Genomic DNA, 20,896 nt, shown 5'->3' with positions numbered 1-20,896 from the left:
TGAAAGCTGACACAGTCCCTCAGCCATATACTCCCGACGATCAAGTACCACAGTCGTCGAACCCGTGTCTGCCAGAAGGATGACGATGGATCGGTCAGCCTTCAGATCACTGATAGCCTGGGCTTCATCTGTGGTGATGTGGGAGTAGGATTAAGGGTTTTCTAGGAAGATTGAGAGGCAAGGCTGGAAGTCAGAAATTCCTGGAAGGTTTGGAGAGGGTGATTTTGAGGAAGAGGAGGTGGGTCCCGCTGTGACCGAGGACGGAACTGTTCCAGGTAGGGTTCAATTTGGATAACGTCTTGGGGCGTTGGGTCATTAGGAGTACGATTAGTATCATTTTTCTTCATGGCAAAGTGACATTTCCAGCAGCGAGTATGAGTGTAGGACAGTAAATCTTTGACGAGGGCTGTTTGGTTGAATGTGGGAGTAGGACTGAAGGTGAGGCCTTTGGACAGGACAGAGGTTTCGGATTGGGAGAGAGGTTTGGCGGAAAGGTTAACTACTGAATTGGGGTGTTGTGGTACCATATTGTATTGGCTAGAATTTTGAGGTTTTGGGGGGAGTGGAACTGGAAGTGGGAGATTGTGTAGATGCTGTGACTTACCAAATGGCAAAGCACTGGTAGACAGACACAATAAAAAAACACACAAATTTCAAGCTTTCACAACCCAAGGTTGCTTCATCAGGAAAGAGGGAAGGAGAGGGAAAGATGAAAGGATGTGGGTTTTAAGGGAGAGGGTAAGGAGTCATCCCAATCCTGGGAGCAGAAAGACTACCTTAGGGGGAAAAAGGACAGGTATACACTCGCACACACTCATATATCCATCCGCACATATACAGCGGTATTTTGGCTTGTGACTTTTTCAGTGGCAATAAGTGACACATTAAAATGACACATCTTCAAGGTATCCAGGAATAGTTAAGTTGCTAACAGTAGAAAATACACCACTAAAAATTGCAGAGGGAGACAAAGACTTGACTATGGTAATCAGTTTCAAGTGGATTTAAGATGGAGCAGTTATAGAGGTGAAGCAGCTGCATCGTATAGACTGGCACAGAGAGCTTCATATACTAATCTTTTGACTGAAGACCACAACAACAATAATGTATTTTATAAAGAAGCTGATTTGAGGTAGTAACATTGGTAGTGATATGTGTAGTATCAGGGACACAAATAGTCTACACACTCGACTCTCTTTTTCTGTATGGAAGCATGTAGATGGTGAAGTAAACTGTGCAATTTCTGTATCCATGTACTACTCTGCAATATGGTATAAACAACATCAAATCTCACATGTAAGCACACTATTCTTAGTCTTTCTTGTAACTGCAGGTACTCGATGGCCTTAAACTGCTTCAAGACACATTAGAGAAAACAGAAGCTCATAAAGCTGATCTGGAGGCAAAGATGAAACTTTGTGAGGAACGAATGGGACGAGCAGTGAGGCTTATATCTGGACTTGCAGATGAACGGGAACGTTGGGGCATATCAGTGAAAACTCTCTCTGAATCTGTTATCAATGTTGTTGGAGATGTGTTGCTCAGTGCAGGTAAGGAATAAATTTCTCAATACATCTACATATGTACCTGACAAAATAATGACCAGATATGATCTGTTTTCGAAGTTACATTTTCACTAGAGGTGACAGTCCTACTTGATGAAAACAAACAGCTTGAACAAATTTACGACCTTTGCTGAGAAGATACTGACTGCATACATAAAAAAATCTGTGGCTTCTATGTGGTCTGTGCTTTCATTCATCACTATAATAGCTGAATAGGTACACCATAAAATAATTATATTCATTAGAGTAGAAAAACTCATATGTGGCAACTTTAAACAAGTAAAATTGACCCCCAGATGCCAGAAGTAGCCATGTTTATATGCCGAATGGAAGGCTGTGTGCAACATTCCTTTGTGTCTAGAATGATAAAAAAAATGAAATGATATATTCACATCAGTAAGCAGCTATAATCACAAGCAATGTGCTGATGACACATACGTTTGTAGGTAAATTTGTATTTTATCAGCTTGTATTTTTAAACCTGATTGAATTAGCTGAGGACCGAACAAAATGTATGCTTTATTTTAGATGAAGTATTAAATTAATAGTAGTGTGCAACATCTTTGGAAAATGTACTGCATAACAGTAATCTATAACATATCTAGAAAGTGTAGAGAATTTTACAGAATAGTACTACAGTATGTGTAAGAACTGTCTTCATACTTGAGCAGTAGCAAAACTGCAACAACTGACAGATGTTTATCTGCCAAATTTTAACACTTTAAAATATAATTTGTATTGTTTTTTACTTACATAAATACATAGGCTGCCACTGCCAGTTTCATTCTCATTGGAATCCCCTATATCTGCGGGTTGCTGGATACTGGTGCACACATCAAAGAAACAGGTGAGAAACGATGATGACTCGAGCTGGGAAGACCACCTGCAGTTGAGACTCAAACCCACACCAGAGTCGACCAACAGGGCAGACAAAAGGGCAGACCCGACACAACAAGAGCAAGGGACTAGCAATCTAGGCTGCAATGAAGTGTGATGAACTTTCAACACAATGCTGTCAACAGATCAAGTACAAGACACAATCCAAATAGACACACCAGACAGATACACCAGTATCGAAACAAAGTTGTTGGTGAGTAGCCAGTAATATGGTGTAGAGAGTAATGAACTCTATCAGACAAAGTACATGACTGACTGAGCAGTTGAGGTATGATAGTATTTATGCCAGCTGTGAGGGGCACTGTTGACCAATGTATTCACAAGGCGAGACAGTAGCACACTCGCTAGGCGAGTGCAGTACTGTGGCAACGCTGCCCTCTATCGGTCATCGAGATCCATTTGTTCTGGGGGCATTCAACTTCTGTGTTGCCCAATACCAGAGGCTCCTTCTAGGTGTATTGCCACAACATTTTATAAAACAATGAAATAAACCAGCATTTCATCTGAGTTGTAGTGGCTGTCCTCAGGGCAAAGACTATAAATACTTTGAATATGATAAATTTCCTTGACTCAGGAAAATGCCTCTCCACAAATCAGCACGGATCCAGAAAGCATCATGATACTCGTCTTGCCCTTTCATCATAGGATATCCTGTAAACCATAGATGAAGTGCAACAGGCAGAATTCCAAAAAGCATTTGGCACAATATCTCACTGCGGACTGTTAATGAAGGTATGAATGTACAGAATAAGTTTTCAGGTATACGAGTGGCTTGAAGGCCTTTTAAGTAATAGAACTCAGCCTGCTATTCTGGCTGGTGAATTCTTATCACAGATAAGTGTATCATCAGGTTTGCCCAGGGAAGTGTGATAGGACTGCTTTTGTTCTTTATACACATAAATGATGTGACAGATAAGACTGAGCAGCTGTCTGTGACTGTTTGTGCAGGAGGACTTAAAAAGAATGTGTGTTTGACATTTTGAATGACAGTTTGCTCTAAATGTAGAAAATTTAGGTTAATGCAGATAAGTAGGATGAAAGAAACTTGTAATTTTTTACTATGGTATGGGTGGTGTGCTGCTTGACATGATCATGAAAATTAAAAATAGGCATAACATTGCAAAGCAAAGTGAAATGGAACAAGCACATAAGATCAGTGGTAGAGAAGGCAACTGGTAGGCTTTCTCTTATTGGGAGAATTATAGGAAAGTGTAGCTCATCTGTAAAGGAGATCACATATAGAATACTAGTGGAATGTGCTTTTGAATATTGCTCAAATGTTTGGGGTCTGCACCATTTCAGAGTAAAATAAGTTATTCAAGCACCTCAGAGGTGTGCTGCTAGATTCGATCAACAGTGAGTATTAAAGACTTGTTTTGTGAACCTAAATGTGAATACTTAGAAGGAAGACTATGTTCTTTTCACAAAAAGTTATTGAGAAAATTTAGAGAACTCAGCATTTGTGACTTATTTGCAGAAAGATTCTACGTACAAGGGGCAATACATAAGTAATGCAACACATCTGTCTTTTTTTTCTGGCCATTTTCAGTTGAAAAATGTGAAATTTGGAGGGTGACATTATGGAGTATTCCCACTTCAGCCACTATAATTTCATGAAGTTCTAAAAGATAGCGGCACTATACGCAGCCTTCAAAATGCCATCTGTAACAGAGGTAGGGTCCAAGCAAAGAGCTGACATCGAGTGTCTTTTGGCAAAAAACTGTAGCATCACAGATATTCATAGGCACTTACAGAGTGTCTGCTTAGACTTGGCAGTGAACAAAAGTCATCATCGCAACAAGGTCATGAAGACATGTCTAGTCCTCTCATGTTGGCCAGCTAAATACATCTGTGATTCCTGCAGTGTTTGAATATGCAGACACTCTCTTTTGAGGTGGTCGATGGATCACAAACAGACTCCTCACTGCTCAGCTGGATATGTGCAGAATTATTTGAGTGCTACAAGGCTGATTGCCACAATTTTTTCTCGAACATTGTCACAGGTGATGAAATATGGGTTCATCATTTCAAATTAGAAACAAAACAACAATTCACCTCTCCTCCGAAGAATAAGTTCAAAACCGCAGCCTCAGCCAGTAAAATCATGACGATGGTCTTCAGGGACTCTGAAGGGATTATTGTGTTTAATGTCCTCCCTCAGAGTGCAACAATCAACTCTGAAGTGTATTGTGCTCTACTCCCACGAAATTGAAGAAACGTCTTCAGAGTGTTCATCATGTCAGAAATGCAAACGAACTTCTCCTTCTCCATGACAGTTCAAGTATGCACACCCAAGAGGACTGGGGCTGTTGTTTTCCATCCACCATACAGCTTGGTTCTCACACCTTCCAACTCGATCTGTTTGGCCCAATGAAGGATGCACTCTGCATAGAGCAGTATGTGGATGATGGGTAGGCTGTTGATGCAGGAGGACATTGGCTCTGGCATCAACTATTAGAGTGGTACCATGTGGGCATTTAGGCCCTCCCAGTAATGTGACATAAGGCTTTCACAGTGAACAGAGATTATGTTTGAAGATTAGGGTTTTGTTGCAAAAAGAGTGGGGAATACTATGGTGTGTCAGAATCCTGAACAAAACCAACCTCATTCTTTAATTAAAAAATAATCATACATTTCACACCACATTGAACCATGCAGACAAAGTAAGAGAAATTAGAGCTCTTACACTTTTGCAGTGCACCACATGGTGGCTTGTGGGTGCCTGAACATAAAGATTAAAACAGACATTTTACATTTTGGTAAATTCTTTTGACAAAATTTTGATCACCATATTTCTCTGCTGAATGTGTAAATACTGCATATAGTTACCCTCATCTATATAGAGAGAAATGACCACCATGATATAATAAGAGAAATCAGAGCTCGAATGTAAAAATTTTGTTGTTCATTTTCCCATGTGATATCTGAGAGTGAAACACTCCAGAAATAGTCCAAAAGTGGTTCTATGAGCTGTCTGCCAAACACTTAAGTGTGAATTAAAGAGAAATTTTGTAGATGTAGTTGGTTTTTATTCTTTTCTAGATATGTCATTATGTTTGAGCTCGGTATATATTCTGATATTTTACAACAGATGGATGTCAGAGACAGCAGATGGTTGTTTTCTGGATAGCTTCTGCTTCCTTCTTGTAAATGAGCATGACCTGTGCTATCTTTCCACTGCTTAAAGGATAACTGCAAACTCTGTATAAAACTGATCAGGCATTGTAATGTTGCTCAATTCTGCAGTTTCACCAGTTTCTCAGTGCCACTGATTCTCATATGAGCCATGCGTCTTTGCCATTATGTGAGAATTAAACCACAGCTGTACTTCTGGATCCTTCTTTGTAAAGGAAAGCTTGAAAGCAGAGTTCATCATCCATATTTGTAAAGGAAAACTTGAAAGCAGAGTTCATCATCTCTGCTCATGCTTTGCTTCGCTCAATTTCAGTTGTGAACGGCCAGGGTCAGTTGGCAGCTGTAGTGAGTGGTAGAACGAAGTTGACAGCATTAGGAGCCATTAGTTACCTGGTTGCAGGCTGATGAGCCCTCAAGTAAACAACATTGATTCAACACACATTTTATTAGTGAACCAGCATCAGCAATCACTGTGTTGCTCAGCAGTAGCAACATACTTCAGGACATGTGCTGAAGGCAGACACTATGTAAGCAAGCTGCCTGTGGCCTTGGGTGGCCCGCGGTAATGCCAGTGACTCACTAGAACTTCTGACTCGAATGCATGTAGTGGCATGTGTACCGTCTGATCACAGCTTTGTGCTGAGGGCAGGATGCACCGGAGGGTGCGGAATCCTGTCGTGGAAACAAATCTCCACCAGTTCAAACAAATCTCCCACTATTCAGTTACTCAGAAAAGTAAATCTTTAATTGTAATTTGTGAAAATCAGGCAAGCAACAATAGGCAGATTCAGTTGTAAAATTCTGTACACTTATAAAAGACACATGTTGGAAACCATTGTAGATCAACCTGCAGCAAGTTTTGAAATAAGTAAGATCTGTGTCTGAAAATAAGGGATAATGTTCTGCAGACACTTTAGTACATATTACAAGTGTATGTACTGACTGTTATCTAAATTTCTTGCCCTGGGAGTTTACTCCATGATTCAGTTAACTTACTTTTTTTTGTGCTTAACTGTGAACTTGTAATTTTTTTCATTGAAAGTGTTAAATATCAATAATGGCTAGTGCAAACTGTGATAATAGGGAAGACATTGGACTGTGTTGTTTTGAAATGAAAATTACCATGTACACAGTGTTTGTACTGATATGACAGTCAGATCTGAAGTACAGTGATGTAAGTGTTTTGTTCAGTGACTGTGTTAATTAGGTATTTACCATACATGAATGTTTATGAATTATTATATCAGCATAACGTAACTTCACTCGAACAATATTGCAGGGCATCTACAAAGTGCAATATGTGGCTGTCTGTTTATCTGTACTGTAATTATATTAAATGAGACTCGAACTGGCCATAAACAGTAGTTCATTCAACATCTAAGAGCAGTTAAAGTGTGTGAACTGCAAATTGGTTTGGGCTGTATTATTGGAAGTGGATTGTTCCCACCATCAGCTTTTCAGCTATTTTCGATGGAGGTGCTGCTACTGAGGCTAACCGTGCGTGTGAGGATGTGTTCACTGCCAGGTCACTCAGACCCCAGGATGAGAGGGTCCTGGTGGTAGTCTAGTGTGTAAGGACAGCTATCGTGGACTAATTTGTGAGTTATACATATTATTAGACTATTCTAATAATAGAAAATGACTCAGCTGTAATCAATGAATAAATTAGAGTTACTCTGTAAGTAATTTAATGATAGAGGCACACTTGACCATGTTAATGTTACAAAGTGAAAAAAAAATGTATGGTAATGTTATGAAGTTATTTATGTACATGATTTTGTACCATTATCAAAACTGACCCTGTTCCAAACCTCGGTGGTGAACTTACAGGCATAATTTTCTGCAAGTTTGACACATCTGATAGATAATCATTTTCTAGCTAATCATTTTCCTACAAAATATTGCAGCACATTTGCATATCCTGTGCACTCAAAGGGTCCTCCTGAATATGTTTGGCATGAATGTGTTTTATTATTTTCTTTCGTGATTTAATAACTTCAACCATTTCTCCATGTTCTCATTTCTTGTGTGAATCTGTTCCTGTTGTCATTCATTATTGCATTCCTTTGAAAATTGTTTTACGTGTGTGCTACACATTTTCTACTTTTCCTGGTGATTTCAGGTGCAGTGGCATATTTGACACCATTCACTGACAGTTATCGTCGCAATCTCATATCGAAGTGGATTACTTTGGTGTCAGAACGTGCCATACCGCATACAGACAACGTCTCGCCAGTTTCTACAATGGGGGATCCAGTACTCATTCGCACTTGGCAGATCTTTGGCTTGCCGAGAGATACACTGTCAGCTGAGAATGCTGTTCTGGCTTTCAATTCCCGACGGTGGCCGTTGTTTATAGATCCTCAGGGCCAAGCAAACCGTTGGGTGCGTAATATGGTATGTACAAGAAATAAATGATTTTTATTTCATGTATACCTGGATTTCTGCCTGTATAACAAATGTTAAATTCATTGTTCACATGATGAACAAACACTTAAGTGTTTTAATATAATTTTTTAAGAACTGAGATGCAAAATGTTTCCTAAACATTGGCTTTGTAGAGAGGAATGAGGAGGGAACCATACCAGCGAGAGTAACAGGACACAACCTTATCCCTTTGACTACTGTTGATGAAGTAACTTGTCATGCTTCACCTCTCCGCACGTACTGTTGTCAAATTGAAGTGCAGCCTATGGCTTTTTCTCGAGTGCTATCAATGACTTGACTTGAGCCTCCTTGCTGACCCCTAAGTGCTAATGACATGTATAGCCGTGACACCTCTGATGTACCTGCATGCTGTTTAGGCATACAGCAGATTTTCCACTGCAAATCACAGTAACCTTTCACAGTTTTGTTCACTAAGCTGTGTCCAGCTATGTGGTCTTGTTTTGCTTCATGTCATATTGTTCATGAAGACTGGCATAACAGTGTTTTTCTCAGCCATTCTACAAAGAAAATAACAAGATGGCATGATTGCACTGAGAGAGAGATCATAGAGATACTCATGAACATTTGAGATGTAGCAAGTGAACATTCCCCATCTGTTAGCATCTGCCCCCAACAGGTATTGGTTTTTTCTCAAGGTATTTTTTTTAAATCTCTGATACAATTAGTTATTAGTTGTGATAGGTACATGGAAACCTGTAAATCAGTTATCAGGCAAAGTTCAGTTTAAAATCATTGTTCAGTTTATTCTTCTTACTGCACTGATTCCATTGATACCATTGATTTAGCTGTAGATTATATTAATTCAAAGTTATAATTAATTGAAGTTAATACTGTAGTTCAGTATGTGGAAAAAAACCTGTAAGCTAATTAGCAGAATCCAGTATAATGACGTACATCGTATTTGAATGGTAAACATTCCGACCACCAGTGAAATATGTTAAATTACCTTGTGAAATAATTAAATTTCTGATCCATAACCAAACATCATTGCGTGTTTTGCCATAACCACTGTTAGATTCTGATCTTCAACTACATGCTTTTGTTACCTTAATATGAGGTACACCGCTAATTAGGCTATACAGATGTCATTAAAAAAATCTAGGTAGTCCAGTGGAAGACATGGTTTTTGTCACTATTACCTTTAATGACAACACAGTACCTCAGAACAAATAATTCATCAACACTTCAGGAATCACACCAAATTAGAGTAATCCCAAGTCCTTCAGTCTCGGTGATCTCACACTGTTTTAGTTAGTCCTTTATTGGTTGATCTGTGTTGTTACATCAGCCCCCTCCCCCTTCCAATAAAAAAATTCCTTTTTTATTTTAATCCAGAGCCACAGGTGTTTCAGGGAAGTGGTGGTTTATAATACAGCCCGTTCTTGTAGTCTTTGGAACCATCAGGGGTTCCTGCTGGTGGCAGCCAGTCTAGAGGGTGTGTTCCTCTGCACTGCACCACTTGGAGGTGGTGTGACAGGTTGTCCTGGGTTGGTGTCCACAGGTGCCTCCATGTCCAAGTATGCCGGGTTTAACTGCTCAGTAGGAACTATTTCATCTCATCCATTACATTGAATTTTAAAGGTGTGTGCTCCATGCAGTAGGACCTTTCACAGGCCATTGTATAGTGGCATAACTAGTGGTTGGATAAATTCATCCTTCAGTCAGACAAAGGCTACGCTGTAGAGGTTCTCATATATAAAGACACTCCTGTATCCATGTATCGGAAGAGTGGATGGGTGATTTGGGTCATCATTTCTTACAGGTGTTGACTGAACTCAGTGACAGTGACTGGAAAAGTAGGTAATTAGTAGGGGTAGCTCTTCACCATACATGAGCTGTGCTGGTGGATGTTGCAGATACTCTTTGATTGCTGATCACAGGCCCATCAGATCATTTACATATGAGAAGGACACTGTGGACCAATGTTTAAACCAGCGGAAACCCCATGCATGACTTCTCCCACTCGAGGAATCTCCACTGATTACATTGGTTGAATTATTAAGTGCAATAATCTGCATTCTATTGATTAGATATGACATCCATTGTTTGGCTATACCACCAACTGCATATCTAGGAGAAGGTGGTGATCCATACAGTCAAATGCCTTAGATGTTGCTGTTGTGGCCTTTAGTCCAGAAACTGGTTTGATGCAGCTCTCGCGAATTACTACTGCAACCTACATCTTACAGAATCTGCTTAGCGTATTCATCTCTCGGTCTCCCTCTGTGACTTTTACCCTCCACACTTCCCTCCAGTACTAAATTGGTGGTCCCTTGATGACTCAGAACATGTCCTATCAACCGATCCCTTCTTCTAGTCGAGTTGTGTCACAAATTCCTCTTCTCCTCAATTCTATTCAGTACTTCCTCATAGTGATATATACATCTAATCTTCAGCATTCTTCTGTAGCACCACATTTCGAAAGCTTCTAGTCTCTTCTTGTCTAAACTGTTTATTGTCCATGTTTCACTTCCATACAATGCTATACTCCATGCAAATACTATCAGGAAAGACTTCCTGGCACTTAAATTTATACTCGGTGTTAATAAATTTCTTCAGAAATGCTTCCCTTGCCATAGCCAGTCTACATTTTATATCCTCTATATTTCAACCATTATCAGTTATTTTGCTGCTCAAATAGCAAAACTCATTTACTACTTTTAGTGTCTCATTTCCTATTGCAATACCCTCAGCTTCACCTGATTTAATTCGACTACATTCCATTATCCTCATTTTGCTACTGTTGATGTTCATCTTACATCCTCCTTGCAAGACACTGCCCATTCCATTGAGCTGCTCTTCCAGGTCCTTTTCTGTCTCTGACATAATTAGAAAGTTTTTATTTCTTCTCCTTGGATTTTAATTCCTACTCCAAATTTTTCTTTTGTTTCCTTTACTGCTTGCTCGATATACAGATTGAGTAGCATCAGGGATAGGCTACAACCATATCTCACTCGTTTCTCGACCCCGTTCATGCCCCTTGACTCTTTAACTGCCATCTGGTATCTGTACAAATTGTAAAGAGCCTTTTGCTCCCTGTATGTTACCCCTGCCACCTTCAGCATTTGAAAGAGAATATTCCAGTCAACAGTGTCAAAAGTTTTCTCTTAAGTCTACAAATGCTAGAAATGTAGGTTTGCCTTTCCTTAATCTATTTTTTAAGATAAGTCATAGGGTCAGTATTTCCTCACGTGTTCCAACATTCTACGGAATCCAAACTGATCTTCCCCGAGCTCAGCTTCTACCAGTTTTTCCATTCATCTGTAAAGAATTCATTTTAGTATTTTGCAGCCGTGGCCTATTAAACTGATAGCTCGGTAATTTTCACATCTGTCAACCCCTGCTTTCTTTGGTATTGCAGTTATTATATTCTTCTTGAAGTGTGAAGGTATTTCACCTGTCTCATACATCTTGCTCACCAGATGGAAGAGTTTCATCATGGCTGGCTCTCCCAAGGCTACCAGTGTTTTTAATGGAATGTCGTCTGCTCCTGTGGCCTTGTTGCTCTGCCAAATTCTTCCTGCAGTATTGTATCTCCTGTTTCATCTTCCTCTACATCATCTTCCATTTCCATATTATTGCCCTCAAGTACATCTCCATTGTATAGACACTCTATATACTCCCTCAGTCTTTCTGCTTTACCTTCTTTGCTTAGGATGGGTTTTCCATCTGAGCTCTTGATATTCATACAGGTGGTTCTCTTTTCTCCAAAGGTCTCTCTAAATTTTCCTTAAGTCAGATCTATCTAACTCCTAGTGATACGTGCTTCTGTGCCCTTACATTTGGCCTCTTGCCATCCCTGCTTAGCAATTTTGCATTTCCCGTCGATCTCATTTTTGAGACACTTGTATTCCTTTTCGCCTGGTTCATTTACTGCATTTTTATATTTTTGTCAATTAAATTCAGTATCTCTTCTGTTACCCAAGGATTTCTACAAACCCTCACCTCTTTACCTTCTTGGTCCTCTGCTGCCTTCACTATTTCATCTCTCAAAGCTACCCATTTTTCTTCTAGTGTATTTACTTCCCCTGTTCATGTCAATCGTTCCCTAATACTTTACCTCCCCTGTACATGTCAATCATTCCCTAATACTCTCTCTGAAACTCCTTACAACCCCTGGTTCTTTCAGTTTATCCATGTCCCATCTCCTTACATTCCTACCTTTTTGCAGTTTCTTCGGTTTTAATCTACAGTTCATAACCAATACATTATGGCCAGAGACCACATATGCCCCTGGAAATGTCTTAAAATTGAAAACCTGGTTCCTAAATCTCTGTCTTACCATTATGTAATCTGTCAGAAACCTTCCAGTGTCTCCAATCCTCTTCCATGTATACAACCTTCTTTCAAGATTCTTAAACCAAGTGTTAGCTATGATTAAGTTATGTTCTGTGCAAAATTCTACCAGGCAGCTTCCCCTTTCATTCCTTACCCCCATTCCAGATTCATCTACTACTTTTCCTTCCCTTCCTTTTCCTAAAATAGAATTCCACTCCCCCATGACTATTATATTTTCATCGCCCTTAACTATCTGAATAATTTCTTTTACCTCATCATACATTTCTTTAATCTCTTCATCATCTTTGGAGCTAGATGGCATATAAACTTATACTACTGTGGTAGGCTTGGGCTTCTTATGGTCTTTGGACGATAGAAGAGACAGTGTGGTACTGGCGTGCAAGACTTGCACATCTCTCGAAGTTGACTCACATATTGTGTGCAGCCGATCTTCTTCTCGGGTCAGACAGCAGCATTGATCTTCACAAACTCTTCTTCTCCAAAAACTATAGCTGGTTAAGGTAATTTCAAAATAGACTTCTTTTCTACTCTTGAAATGATTCTGTACTCCCAGGATACTTTTGTTCAACTCTGTTATATTTTCATCTCCACAATAAAGCTACTTCACAGGATTCACACAAATGTTCAACTCTCACGAGTCAACACCGTCTTAGATCGTTAGAAACTAGCAGACACAATTATAATGATTTTGGTTTAATAACCACTATAAAACCAGTTCTTGCTTCTTGCAAGTCCAACATCCGAAAGGTGTATTAAGTTCAATACATAATTGATTTGTTCACAACAATACAGTCGTTACACTGTCAAGAAATAGAGCATGCCTGCTCCTTGTACTGGACATACAGATTCTCAGGCACACACTGCAAACACTTGTCGACGCCGATAGACTGTCACTATTGCTGCATTCTCCCCATATCCATCTTGCACACACAGAAACCGGCAGTGAAATAGACACATCTCCACTCTCTCACCCTCATACTTAAAATATTGGGTGTTCGAGACAGTGGAAAGATGAGTGTGATCTCCCTCTCTCTCTCTCTCTCTCTCTCTCTCTCTCTCTCTCTCCCACCTTTTTTTTCCCCCTACTCCTGCATTTCCATTATTTGATTTGGTATTCATAATCCTGTATTCACCTGAAATTACCAAGCTTTGCTATTTTTTAAAATTTGGTGATGAACATGTAAATGGGATTCACAGTGGAGTCATTCTTCTGAAACCTGAACTGTGATTTGCTGAGCATATTATTGTTGCTCTGGTGGGATACTATTCCAGAACACATCACCTTCTCAAAAAAATGTTAGAAAATGGTGTCAGTACTGAAACAGGTTGGTAGTTATTAACACTTCTTCTATCACCTTTCTTATAGAGGGTCCCCAGCTTGTGGTCTAGTGGCTAGCATTGCTGCCTCAGGATCATAGGTTCCCAGGTGCCTCTCAGCCAGGTTGGGAATTTTCTCTACTTGGCTACTGGGTGTCTGTGATGTCCTCACCATTTCAGCATCATTTGGGAAAGTGATGAGAGTAATTTTTCCAAACAAACAAGAAGCTCTTCTACCTTATTACTCAATCCATTTAGATTCTGACGAAATATGCCACTCTTACTTTTGTCTGTATTCAGACATTTTGTGGAGCTCTTCTGTTATATTAATTTACTTCATAACGGGATGCCAAAATTCTGATTCTGCGCTAAAAAAAGTACCCCACTGATACCAGTAACCACAGGGATCTTGTTTTGTGTCATGGTGGGGCAAGGGGGGGGGGGGGGGAGGAGGCCCTTATTTTTCTGCAAGAATCTGAGCCAGCCTCCCTTTCCCTCTCTTATTTAAGCACAGACCATGTCTAGTATACGCAGTCTCCCACTGTAGCAATGGGCACTGCACTAATATGAGATTTCCTTTCAGTCAGCAGCAGCCCACTCAACTGTGTGTTCATACAGCTCACAGCAGTGTTAACCAGGGTTGGTCATGGTGTTGTGGGACTCTTCACATGTGTGTGTGTGCAGTTGCTACTCCTATTAATATGACCTCCAATGCTATAATTCCTGTCTTCAGCCAGGCCATTCCCTGCTCCACATACTATGATTACCTGATCTGCTTTTTCAAAATCTTTACAAAAATTTGATATGTACTGTCATCTGGATAAGTCTGGCACTTGAATCCACAGTACCTGTGGTCTGGTACCCTGTTCATAATTTTTCCTGTGACATCTGGCGTACACCCTTGCCATTGCTACTACCTAGCAGCAAGACTTTTTTCTTCCTCCTGTCTTTTTGTACCAACCTACACCTAGTTCGTTTGCTTGTAGTCTGCAGCATCCTACTTTGACCTACAGCTGGTTGCAGCTCTTCCCCTTGTATTTGAGATAACAAGTCACCTATTAGATACTGTGAGCTTAAATGTATATGAAAAAGTTGAATATCTGTTCCACTCTAGCTGATGTTTATTAAAGAGATGTAATATGTACTGCAGTTGGTGAATCTTGGTCTGTTATGCTACTGTCTCATAGTCTCCATTTTGATGTTCAATAAGTGAAGTGGATAGTGGAAAAAAGTAATTCTGGAAGAAGTTTGTTTGTTATCAAAATGAAGGAAGTCATGATAAGTATATAAGGAGTAACAGCCTGTGATAAATTCTTATAGTGAATTCATAGTAGTATTTCTAGATTCCTACTGTTCTCCATTCATCTTCCACAAATGAATGAAGAACTTTTAATAAGATTTGCATTAGGCATAGTCCATATCAGTTAAGGCAGGCTTGGAAAAATTCTCACCTTCATAGTCTTGAATGTTATTGAATTTAGCATATGTTAAAATTAAGGACTAAGTAAGGAACACATATTTTTTTGTTTTCTCCAAAAAAATTTTTGCTCCGAGATACAGCCCTCCAAAGATGACACTGTGCGTACCATTTTGAAGATGCGAATTTTGAAAAAAACGTTAAAATGCTGTTTCTCTGGAACAGTTCAATATATTTTGTTGTTTTTTATTTGAAAAATAATTGCTTTATAATTACAAAGAAATCATCCATTTGGACTTATTTGTCAAATTTCTTGTACTATAGTGTTCTGAACTTTTTTGTAATTTATGGATTTTTTTTCTCAAAAATGCCAATCCATAAAATTTTGATTTTGATTTTGATTAGTACCATACAGTTCTACATTCCCTGAACAGGAGAGCGTCCACTTTTGGATTGAACAGGTTTTATAAACAATTGAAATTTTTACCGTACATAAAACCTTTTTTATCATCACATAACAATCTCATAAAAATCAGAACCTAGCCTTATTTAACATAATTTTAGTTTTGAAATATGAGTAAAGACAGTCATTTTTCAAACATTTCAAATGGTTCCAAAATGTATGTGAAAGGTCCAAAGACTTAAAGGTTTCAATTTATACAACTTCTGTGCACTCAGTTTTGTACTTAAATGAGCCAGTCAATAAACTAAAAAAGTGTTCCATTACTTCAGTATCTTCTTTTGATGTAGAGTGACACCTGCCTGTTGAGCCAATAGGAACTGGAGCACTTACAGTCTTCAAAACATTGTGAACAGGAAGCGAACACTGGAGGCATTGTTGCTGTCCATCAGCAGGAAACCTATATCCAGCAAGTGGTCCATGTGGTAGCATAAAGTTCACTACAATTCCATTTAACTCATATCTGGTGTCCATAACCTCTGCAATCCACCAGTCACAGTCATACACAGAGGACAAACATCCCGCTCCTCAGGTTGTGATTCTGAATATTATCCTGATGTTTCTGAGGTTTTGGCTGAATGAATGAAATTTCTTCTTTCTTCTTCTTTAAAGTGCATGCAATATGGATTCATCCATCACTTTGACTCCAAAAATGTGTCTTCTGAATTCCTTTCACAGGGGTAGTTTGTTTGGACCATTCTTCTTTTTTCTCCTCATGGAATTCTTCAATTTTCTCTTTGGACAAAAGAATGAGAGCTGTGGATGTGCTGTGGATGTGTAAGATTTCATTACTCTTATAAAATCCACAGCATTCTGAATTGCAGCTGTATTTGGTCTGGAAAGATTGTGTTGTAGCATGATGCTTCAGCAGGCCGCCTACACCATCAAAAGGCCCCTTCCCATGACCAATAGCACTGCATACCCAGTCAGTTGGCACTAGCGACTTAACTCAATTCAAACATCTGGTAATGATTTTTAAAATGACTTGGAGCACAATCAGAAATAATGATGATCTTCTCTGCCCCTGTTTGCATTTGAAGAATTTTGCACATTGCTAGCAAAGCCTGTGATGAGTCATTTCATATGTCATCACTTATAACTGTAACACTTGTGGTCTTGTTTTGAAAATATGTCTCTCCTTTAATAATTGAAACCTGGTCATTACTCCAATGGATACCCTTGTACTTCTTGTGTGAGAATTACAGACCAGTTCTCAGCAAAATCACAATGAAGCACTAAACATAGTTCTTCAGCCTGTACACATCCTTTCACTTCTGCAGTGTGTTGCTGTTGCAGTTTCTACAGATGCTAGTGTGTTACTGCTTTCACTGACCATTTACCAAGTTCATCAATGAAACTGTTGAAGGCAACAGTTTTCTTAATAAGCTTATTTTCCTCCAATGTCACATATGTAATTTCTGCAGAATTATCTGCTACATTGTCCAGGCCAAGTGTCTGTAAAGACAGTCCTCCCTTTCTATGACTGTCACCACATTCTTGAAACAAACAAGTCTCTTGCTTTACATTACAGACTACTAATGACTTCACATGCCCAATCAAGGTGTCATATGTCACGTGCTCCAGTAAGTTCTTCAAAGTTACCACACAAAGTTCAAAATTTGCATAGTACACACATAACCATCTCTAGGTGAGTGTGGAACTACCCACTTAGGTTGTAGTGCATAAAATTTTGATCTTCCAATATGTGAAGTTGTATAGTTGCTCTTACAAATTGCAAAAGTTTCTTCAATACTGTGAGTCATGTACCTCTTCACTTTCTCAACTTTTTGACCTACAACTGTTACAGTTATAGTGTCTTTTTTGTTGGCACTCTGGAGAGAACAGTCCCATTTATCTTCCAGATTCTATTTCAACTTGAGCTGCTTCTACAGTATGACCATAATAGGGATTTGCTCTTCCTAAGACTCTTTTTACAGACCTCACATTTCTTGATTTGTCTTCCATGTAATTTGATACTGATGAAGAGTGGTTCAAAATTGTTTTCTTTGAAAATGTCTCTGGAATAATAGTTAAAACTTGCACCTTTTCACCGTAGGATGCACAATATTCAACAGCTGAACTGATATTTGTGAAAAATTCCTGGCAAGGGGTGCAAGAGTGCTTTGGTTCATCTTCCTCTGAAGATGGAATTTCTACTTTGAAGAGTGTGGTCAGTTTTGCTATAGTGTATTCATCCATAGCTTTAGTAATTCGTCTGCGCTTTCTTGATGCATAGAGCTGATGACCCGACTTCACAGATCACGATTTATTAACAGGACTAACACCTGCCTCTTCAGTTGACTGACTCAGGGTATTTAATTCTTCCTATATTGATGGAAAATCTGCATCATCTGCACCATGGGAGGCTTCACCTTGTTCAGATTCTATCATTGTTGTTATTCCATCAAAACATTTAGTACACAAAATGTCATCGCTGGAAACATCTTCACTTTGACACAGTCTTCCAATGAGAACACTCATTCCCAACCTGAACAAAGTTTGCTTTTTGTTTGTCTTGTGTATCGCTCTTTTATGGAGATGCAAATAGTCAGCACATTTCACTCTCCTGTGGCCCTGGTCAAAAGAGATTTCAAACAGTTTTTTTCACAAAACACACTACAACTGTGTCAACTGGCAAATTCCTCATGAAAACACAGAACTCACTGGATAGTCTCAGATTTCTTAGAAGCCTCTTCAGTAAACAAACTAGCACTGAACAACTACACTACAGAAACCTGGCAATGAACAACCATGACAAAGAAACTGACAAACTAAAACAAAGTGTAAGAAATATCTGCAACAATGAAAATGAAAAGAGATAACTGCAACAAAGAAAGTGATAAGAAATAACTGCAACAAAGACAATAAAAATAAACATTGTAACAAAGAAATTAGTAAGAAACAATTTCAGTGAAGACACACATTACCCTTAGTAATAATATTTAAAATAAAACCTGCCCGACGTAAAAGTGGAAGCTCTCCATTACAGAGAATATAGTACTACATGGTATTATTCAACAGAAAAAAATCTAACTTTCCTGGATTGGCATTTTCAGGGGGGGATTTGGATTTTGTAAATTATAACAAAAATTCAAAAGGCAAGAGTAAAAGAACTTCAAAAAATATGTCCAAATTGAGGATACCATTGTAATCATGAAGCAGTTATCTTTCAGATAAAAAAGACTCTTAACAAAATATCTAGAACTGTCACAGAGATACAGCATTTTAAAAAAATTCTGAGATGCATCATCAAAATGGTGTTCGCAGTTTCATCTTTGGTGGCCTGTATCTCGAGGCAGGAATTTTTTTGGAGAAAACATAAAAATATGTGTTTCTTACTTACTCCTGAATTTTCAATAACATCTGAGACTATGAAGGTAACTCCCCTGCCTGAAGTGATGCAGATTGAGCCATAAGCATGCAGTTTTGCGGTTCCAAGTGTCATTTCTTTAGATTAGATTAGACAATCACTAAGCTATTTCATAAAAGGTTTCTTTCTTGTGTGAAATAATTTGTATTGATTTATTCTCTGGCCACTTAGTTAATTTAACCATTGAATATTTCTGTGTTTTTGTTGTACATAATTTTTAGAGGTAGTTTAATCATTTTGTGATTTTTAGGGAAAGGAGTCAGGTATGTCAATTGTAAGGCTGTCAGATTCAGACCTGCTACGGACACTGGAATCTGCTATACGTCTGGGCAAGCCATGCCTCATTGAAAATGTGGGTGCAGAGATAGATTCTGCTTTGGATCCAGTGCTTCTTCGACAAGTATTTCAACAGAGAGGCACAGATATGCTAAAGTTGGGTGATAGTGTAATACCTTACAACCATGATTTTAGGTTGTACATTACAACAAAACTTCCAAATCCTCATTACACACCTGAACTCACTGGCAAGGTTATGTTGGTCAACTTCACTCTAGTGCCAAGGTAAGTTTCATAGTTTAATATGAGGAGCTCTTTTAAAATAAGTTTCAATAAAATACAGGAAAGCTTGTGTGTAAGGAACCTTATTATGTTTTTAACCTTGAACATGAATTATTTATTGTTGTGATTAGAAGTATAGAAACAGCATAAGCAGAGGAGTTGTTCAATTCATCAGGCTATTTTGATGGTGCAGATGATTTAAAAGATCCTACACCTGCAAAATCATTCCCTACTGCAATATGGAGATGTAAAATGAGGAATAAAAAGTAACACTGTGTTCTGGAAGAAGAAAGGTGGCTGTGGAATCAATTAATACAATCATAATTTGGAAGTGTATCATAAACCAATTTCCAACATGAAGGACGAGGTGTAATCTAGTAACATAGACAGTGAAAGTCTGAAAAAAGTGGAGGAAATATGGCAAGTACATTTCAAACAGAAAAGCTGAGGAGTGGTTCCAAGGAAAGCAAACACAAAGATAATAACCAGAGACGTAAGAGTAGACAAAAGATAATGTTGTTTTTACTCCTTTTAGTAATGTTTCTTCCCTCAATATTCTAGTTCTGATCAGAGCAGTAAGATCAGTTTTAAAGTGTGCTAATGCAAGGATTACAGGAAGTGTTCTTCTTTCTATTCTGTTGCTGTGCTCCATACCCAATAAAGTCCCTACGTTCCTTGTACTAGTTATCATTTTTATTAACGTATTTGGTTTCGGGTATAAAACTGTGCAACAATCTGTGACTGTGACTATCCCTCCACTTCTAGGTCCTTTGACATTTGAAGTGAGCTGCAGTATTCCTAAACAAGTTTGCTTGGACACAAATGCAGGGCTGGATCCCTGAGTAGTTAGGGAATCTAGGGGAGGCAACTATAAGGGACATTCAAAAGTTTCTGTTCAAAGGCCATACAGCCCAGAATTGGTATGCCAAGGAGGCAAAATTGCCATGAACATTTAGGCAATCATCCCATCAACACACCAGGCTGAAGATACCCATTAGATAAAACACTGTGTCCTGCTGTGTGAGTAAGTCCATAACTGTCTGCAGCACACCCTAGTCCAGCAGGAATTGTCAATCCTTCAAGGCCTTGTTTAAGGGACTGAAGGTGTGATAATCATATAGGAAGATATCAGGACTATAGACCTTGTGCTTGACTGGCTCCCATAATAGATGATGCTGGCCTCCCAGATCAACCGACATTTTGTGTTGAATTTCAACCAGCATAGAACCTGGCGCACAATGATAGTTTAATTCTTCATTCTCTGATTGATGTCTATATGTGTTTATCCTTTGGCATCCATGAAAAGAATAATAGCACATTGGTCATGTTCCAACACATTTGGTAAAAACATTGCTGTGGTTGACATTTCTGCATTTCCTGGACGCACATCGGAAAGACACAAATGCCACAGTAATCCCTCGCCTACTAAG

At 38.9% G+C, this 20,896-nt stretch overlaps 1 protein-coding gene across 1 annotated transcript in view; it reads left to right on the top strand.

Moving 5' to 3' along the window:
- Nucleotides 1-20,896, top strand: part of LOC124803257 (dynein axonemal heavy chain 1-like) — an 866,140-nt gene that overhangs the window by 657,922 nt on the left and 187,322 nt on the right. Inside the window, exons 40-42 of the mRNA XM_047264440.1 lie at nucleotides 1,334-1,550; nucleotides 7,720-7,994; nucleotides 19,159-19,469. Of these exons, the coding sequence (XP_047120396.1) occupies nucleotides 1,334-1,550; nucleotides 7,720-7,994; nucleotides 19,159-19,469 (803 nt within the window). The remainder of the gene's footprint in view (nucleotides 1-1,333; nucleotides 1,551-7,719; nucleotides 7,995-19,158; nucleotides 19,470-20,896) is intronic.

The sequence above is a fragment of the Schistocerca piceifrons genome, chromosome 6, assembly GCF_021461385.2.
Source record: "Schistocerca piceifrons isolate TAMUIC-IGC-003096 chromosome 6, iqSchPice1.1, whole genome shotgun sequence".
Taxonomy (NCBI): Eukaryota; Metazoa; Arthropoda; class Insecta; order Orthoptera; family Acrididae; genus Schistocerca; species Schistocerca piceifrons.
Note: the sequence above shows the minus strand (reverse complement) of the source record. Positions and strands in the feature narration are given on the sequence as shown.